This window comes from Mastomys coucha, unplaced genomic scaffold (genome assembly GCF_008632895.1).
Source record: "Mastomys coucha isolate ucsf_1 unplaced genomic scaffold, UCSF_Mcou_1 pScaffold12, whole genome shotgun sequence".
NCBI classification, from domain to species: domain Eukaryota; kingdom Metazoa; phylum Chordata; class Mammalia; order Rodentia; family Muridae; genus Mastomys; species Mastomys coucha.
This window is the reverse complement of record NW_022196894.1, coordinates 36,233,139-36,240,115: the sequence shown is the minus strand read 5'-3', so window position 1 is coordinate 36,240,115 and position 6,977 is coordinate 36,233,139. Positions and strand designations below refer to the sequence as shown.

General features: G+C 45.3%; 1 protein-coding gene across 1 annotated transcript in view; it reads left to right on the top strand.

Moving 5' to 3' along the window:
- Positions 1 to 6,977, top strand: part of Maats1 (MYCBP associated and testis expressed 1) — a 42,732-nt gene that overhangs the window by 28,479 nt on the left and 7,276 nt on the right. The window contains exons 11-13 of the mRNA XM_031363855.1: positions 245 to 361; positions 2,878 to 2,949; positions 4,389 to 4,535. Coding sequence (XP_031219715.1) covers positions 245 to 361; positions 2,878 to 2,949; positions 4,389 to 4,535 — 336 coding nt within the window. The remainder of the gene's footprint in view (positions 1 to 244; positions 362 to 2,877; positions 2,950 to 4,388; positions 4,536 to 6,977) is intronic.

Here is a 6,977-nt window from a genome sequence, read left to right as displayed (position 1 = left end):
AAAAAAAACCACAGCATAACATCGATTAATGTACATTTAAAGATAGATGCCGTGTTTGTTTAGTGGTTAATGTATTCCTAGGAGTGTGATAGCACACTATGTGAGTGCAAACACCCCAGCCAGAACCAGCTTGGCTAACCTTGAGTATAGGCTTAGAGACTCTGGTACTGAGATACACAGTCTAGATCTGGCACTGGAGGAGTCTGGGAGAACAAGAGATGATATCAGTTGGTGTTTATTTCAGGCGCTGTTGGATAAGAAGAATAAAGGTTTAGAAGGAATGAAATCTCTGCGATTCCTGCAAAAAAATCCCATCTCTCAGGCTCGGCTTCCAACGCCCTCCTTGGAAATGACTTCCTATGTAAGTCTGAAGCTTTTCTTTGAAACACTACGTACAAGGACCTCAGTTGGCTCGTGCTTAGGGTAGTTTGGGTAGAAAACAAATATAAGCTAACAGTGTTAGTGTCTCAAGATCTGATTTAAAAATCAGTTCCTTTCTCTTTTAAATTTCTTTCGAGTTCTGTTTCTTTTGTTTTACATGTCTGGGCATTTTGTCTGCACATGTGTCCATGCACCACATGCATGCATTGACCCATGGAGACCAAAAGAGGGTATTGGACTCTCCTGGAACTGGAGTTAAGGATAGCTATAAGCTACAATGTGGGTACTAGGGATAGAAATCCAGTCAGTTGGGAGAGCAGCCAGTGCTCTTAACCACTAAGCCATCTCTCCAACCCACCCCTCAATTCTCTCTTAATTTGCATGTGTCAAACATCTAATGCATAAAAATATAATCTAAGCGAAATCTAAACCCAGTCCTTTCAAGAGTAAAAAATACAAAGAATGAAAAAATAATTATTAGAAGGTAATCCTCATGTATGTCAAAAAAAAAACAAAACAAAAAACACAAAGAGGAGGAGGAGGGCAAGGAGGAGGGGGAGAGGGAGGGAGGGGAGAGGGAGGAGAGATGGAGAAGAAGGGAGGCAGGCCAGCTGAGTCTGAAGGCAGGCCCCTGTAATCTCAGCACTCGGGAGGGAGGCCAGGGCCACAGGATCACAGGTGACTGCAGTGTATTCTCTGAGGAGGGATGCAGCAGGTAAGCCAGAGCCTCTGTAGCTTTCTTTGGGGAAACTCTGGAGGGACATTGACTAGCTGGCTTTGCACTACTGGGCCAAGAAAGGCTCCCTCTGCAGACTCTGCTTACAAGTTAAGCTATTCATTGTCTGTCATACATGTCAGCTCCCCCACTACCCTGCTGAATGCCTTTACACTGAGAGACCTTAGTCAGATTTCCAGGTTTACTGCTTTTGATGCACCACAGATAATGCATTTTGAACAGTACTCCCATTCTCTCTGCCTAAGTCTTCCCCTATTCTCCTCCACCACGAATTCCTTCCAGTTTCACGTGCTTTCTTTTTTTTTTAAATTAATTACTTTATTTATATCCTGAATGTTACCCCCCCCTCCTAGTTCCCCCTCCCAGAGTTCTTCACCTCTGAGAGGGCATCCTCCTTCTCTGGGGCATCAAGTCTCTAGAGGATTAGGCACATCCTCTCCCACTGAGGCCAGATAAGGCAGTCAGTCCTCTGATACCTATGTTCCTGGGGTCCCAGACCAGCCTGTGTATGCTCTTTGGTTGGTGGCTTAGTCTCTGGGAGCTCCCAGGGGTCCAGGTTAGTTAACACTGTTGATCTTCCTGTGGGGTTGCCACCCCCTTCAGCTCTTTCAGTCCTTCCCCTAACTCTTCCATACAGGTCCCTGGGCTCAGTCCAATGGTTGCCTGCAAATATCTGCATCTGTCTCAGTCAGCTGCTGGCAGAGCCTCTCAGAGGACAGCCATCCTAGGCTCCTGTCGTGCATGTCCTTTTGGGTCTGGGTTACCTCACTCAGGATGATATTTTCTAGTTCTATCCATTTGCTGGTAAAATCCATGATGCCCTCATTTTTAATAGCTGAATAGTATTCACATACTCTTTTAAAAACCCACTGATATTTTGTGGGTTATGTAAGGGCACAGGGTCATGTACGGGAGCATGGGTAACCTCTTGGGGTTGCACTCCTGAAGCAAATTGTCTTCACTCCCCTACCACGATCAACTGCTAGTAGTAGCTCATCAGCTGGAGGTGAGACTTCATGAGCCTGTGCCCCATCCATTCTGGGATTTTGGCAGGCTTGAGCTTGTGCAAGTCTAGAGTGTGTAGTAACACACCCACTGTGAGTTCATGTGGACAATGGTGACGTTATGTCCAGAGAACACTATTTACTTATAGTCACCCGCCACCTCTGTCTCTTACCCTCTTCCTGTCCCCTCTTCCACGAGAACCCCTGAACCTTTGGAGGAGCAGTGTGATAGAGTTGCCCCATTTAGGGCTGAGCACTCCGAGGTCTCTGGTCCTCTTTGCAGTGATACAGTTATTTCAGTCAATTTTTGTAGATGGTGACTCTTACCTACTGTGTCCTGATTTTGCCAGTGTAGCTAACTCATGTGAAAGGCACCCCGTCTACACTGCTTTCTTCATTGCTCATAAGCAAATATGAACATACCATTGCTGGAGGACATCATTAGCTGTACTTGTGGCAGCAGAACGATTCTGCTGGAAGTGGACCCACACGGAGAGCTAGCCTGGCAATCCCACCGTTTCTTTCTTTTAGGTTCTCATTAATGATGTATTAGTCATAAAATAGAAACGGTGAGTTTTAATGATGCAGTAGTTAGCCCTTAAGACACAGTGTGTTCGAGGAGAGCAGAGCTCCATCTTACTCTCTTTCAATTCATTTGGCATCTACCATAGTCTTATGCTTGAAATAAGTCTTCAAAAACTGTTTGCTGCCTGGGCGGCAGCTGTCCTCAGGATGCTCCCCTCTTTGTGTCTGTAGGAAGAAGGAGAAATAGAAATGGCTGTGATCTACTTGCAGAAGTTACTCCGGGGCAGAGTCGTGCAGAACATGGTGCGTAGAGCTGACCACTGGGCTGGCATTTCTCCCTTGAGAGAAAACAATGGAAACTGTCTGTGCTTGCTGCCTAGGCGAATTCCCTCCTGTACCTTGCTCCCCTGTTCTGATGTATTATAGAATTAATTAGCTTTCCCCCCTTCCAGCCCCCCCTTCCTTGTCCATCTTGGACCACACAAGGGCAAGAAAAGAGGAAGTGCCTGCTTGCTGTGGGCCACGGCTGTAACTCAGTCTGCACGAACTGGGGAACTGCTAATTCCCCAGACTTACTCATCTGTATTTTGACTGTTAGAGCGTTACAAACCAAGATGGATTCCCTAATTTTCTATTATGTTTTAAAACAGTTAATTGAGTTTGCATAGAGTGTGCAATATCTGTGTGCTATAAACACAAAGTAGCTGCAGCTCTGAACTCCTGCCATGTGCCCTCATTATATCTTGTGAGTATCCTCTCTCTCTCTCTTGCTTTTCCTTACTAGGAGTCTCATTTTAGAGGGAAGAACTTTGAGTCTGAGGGGTGCTCCCCTAACAACCAGCAGACCTTGTGCTGCTCCTGCCTTTACCCGTTGGCAGATGATCTCTGCTGCTGTAGCACCTTCCTGTAAAACCCTTACTGTAACACCGTATTGTAAAACACACACAATCCTCTTCCATGGGTTTCCTTCCTGAGGGCCGTAGTTCTTGAGAGACTCAGATGTGACAGATCCAGGGCAGCTGGTGAGCACCTGTGTTCAGCACTGTGCTTTTTCCCCTCCTCTCCGTGATCTGAGGGAGAACCATGCTGTACCTTCAGACAACTGATTGTGTGCTATGAGGCAGGAGGCTCACTCATTGGAAAGCAATGGCCTCAAACAGTGCCATCTCTGGTTATTTTTTTTAAAGGAGGCACAGTAATTGAGTGGAGGACTCTAGTTCCTTAACACGACCATTTAGTTACTACCTTGTCTACATCCGATGGAGAAAGCAGCTCACTGAAAACACACACCTACATCCCAATACAGAGCGAGAGAGAGAGAGAGAGAGAGAGAGAGAGAGAGAGAGAGACAGAGACAGAGACAGAGACAGAGACAGAGACAGAGACAGAGACAGAGAGACAGAGAGTGACACACAGGCACATAGAGAGATAGAGACAGAGACACACAGAGAGACAGAGAGAGACAGACAGAAGAGGAGAGGAGAGGGGAGGGGAGGGGGAGAGAGAGAGAGAGAGAGAGAGAGAGAGAGAGAGAGAGAGAGAGAGAGGGAGGGAGAGGGAGAGAGAGAAGAGCGAGCACCCTCACATGCACCTGCATCCCTGCATAGAGTATTCAGGGAAGTGCATTCTTGCTGGTGAACTGGTTATCAGTAGGCTCACACATGTCTTCCAGCTCACTGCATGGCCCTTGCAGTCTTGGCACAAGATAATAGGCAGATCTTTTTGGATTTGCTTTGGTGCAGATGTTTGAGGGCAAGGAGAAGCGGTTGGAGTTGATCCTGGAGTTGCGCACCAGCCATGCCCTGCAAGAGGATGACAAGCTAGTGAAGAAAGCAGAGAAGCAAGTGACACTGGCTCTACAGCGGCAGAGGACCATGCACGAGGAAAAGGTTCTGCCCTTTGCACCCTTTCTGACTTGCTGTGCATCCCCTCGAAGGGTGGTTACGGTTATTACAGCATTGGAATGACGATAGATGAAAGGATTATAAAAATTATCCTGCAGCCAGACGCACAGCACTCTGGGCAGCCCAAAAATATGAATGGGGGCAGACCCCAGCTGAGTGGAAACTGTGCTCTTCATTTTATTTAAAAAAAAAAAAAAAAAAAAAAAAAACCCAACAACAACAATAAAAAACAAACCAAGAGGTTGAGCAGTGGTGGTGCGGGCCTTCAATCCCAGCACTTGAGAAGCAGAGGCAGGCTGATATCTGAGTTTGAGGTCAGCCTTAACTACAAGGGGAGTTCCAGCACTGTTAAATAGAGGAAACCCTGTCTCAAAAAACCAAAAACATGCATTTAAATGATAAAAATTTAAGAAAAAGAAAAGAAGAAAACCCAAAAACTAACATACCTTTTCCAACTTTAAATTTTCTCCCTTTCTAGTTTTCTTAAACATTTATTCAGTAACTCTGCTGAGCTCTCAAGCCTGGGCTTAGCAGAAAGGCTAAATGAGTAAGAAAAATTAACATGAAAAAAAAAAAACCGGGTGAGATTTCTGTTAAAACATTAGCATTTATTTTGGAATTTTGTTTTCCCATGTGGATTCCTCTTGCTGGCTAAGCAGCCGGGTAAATATGCCTCTGCCTCACAATGTTTGACGACTCTTGTCAGACTCCCCTGCTCTACCCTTTGTTGCTAAACTAACAACTAATCCCTGCCAATCCAGCATTCCTCTGTCTGTGCTTGCTCTTAAGTACTATTCACTACACTGTAGCTACTTACTCCTGTTCCCAGTTGTCTGTAAACCAAACCTAAAAATGAATCCATTTGCAGAGCGTTAGTGTTAAAGTTGTAGTACTTACGGCAACATTGTTTGACCCACTTTGAATAACACACATAACTCTCCTGCTATGTGGGAACTGAGCACAAATAATAACCAACTTGGGAATGACAACTTTACTTTTTTTGACAGCAATGCCATAGGTGGTCAATGAGCCTGGTAGGGTGTCAATTTTATGTGATATCAATGCCATTGATGTTCAGTGGGCTTGGGGAAGTAGGGACAAGGTTGGAGGTAAAACAGTAAGAGAGTTACATGCTGTGCCACCTAAAAGTAGGACGGATGAAAGATGAAGATAATATGGACCTAGAGTGTCTGAATCTGGTGGTTCTGGTGTCTTGGAGATGTTCAGGCAGGGAGCGCAAAGCCAGGAAAGCAGTAGGCCCAAGGTGAGATGGGAAAAATTCTTTCCTTGACTCTCTGAGGCACACAGAGCTAAGGCAACGACGTAGTGGATATCCATGTCAGCTAAGCAAGATGGAAGGGTTATTGGGAAATACCCCTCCAAAGACTGTTCAACTTCAGGCCTATCGAGGTACCCAGTGCAGGGAGTAAGCGTTCCATATGCATAGGAATGCTGGTCTTTTTACCTTCCCGCCATTTCTGTGGGAAACTGTTGAGGAAACACAGCTCCATTTTGGGATGAATGAACGGTAACGGCTGCAGCAGTATTGCCTTCTAAACATTACCTGAGCATCCCTGGCTATGTTTCCTAGAAAGGAAGGAAGCTGGACATGAACAAGCAGTTGTGGATGGATCTTAGATTAGCAGTTTAGGAAACCGAGAGCATTTAGATCCACGGAGGCAGGGGGAGAATCCATCCTCTCTGGGCTGAGCATCACTCTTGATACATGGAAGAGTTGCGACAAGCCTATTGTCACCCTTTTTAGTGTTCACTGCCGAAAAGGATACAGAACTTCAGTCAGAGCTGGAAAGGATGTGGGGGTGAGGATGGTGATGAGGGGGAGCTGAGCTAACCACTACCCTTGACTGATATAGTCTGAGCCAGTGTCATTACCCCTGCCACCTGTGAATATCCCTCCCCTTTAGGCACAAACCAGAGGGGGCTCTGAGCAGATCCATCGTGTGTGGGAAGGAGGGACACTTTCCCTTTTGCTCAAGAAGGAAGAGGGGAACAGATAAGTCATCTTAAACACTCTTTTATTTCTGTGAAAGCCGGGGCATGGATATCCATGCATCAATGGCATGCATACTCCTGGCTGAGCTTTCCACGGGTCCCTTATTTTAACCTCAGTGGTACACAGACATTTAAGCTTTATCCTATGGTGTTTTAAAGATGACTGCTAATACCTTTGGACTTATTAAAAGTCTAAAAAAGTACCAAAGTTTTCCACTTTCATGCTATTCAAAGTTTTAAAATCCTTCAAGCTTACAGGAAAAGACTGGACATTTAAAAATTAAAAGTTGTCATGAGCAAATTTCTAGGAAATTCTACGTTATGAAGTTGAATACAATATTGCTTTTAGTAAGAAGCTTCTCGTTTGCTGTCTTCATTTCTGGCCTTCCACATAAAAATTCTAAAATTTGCTAA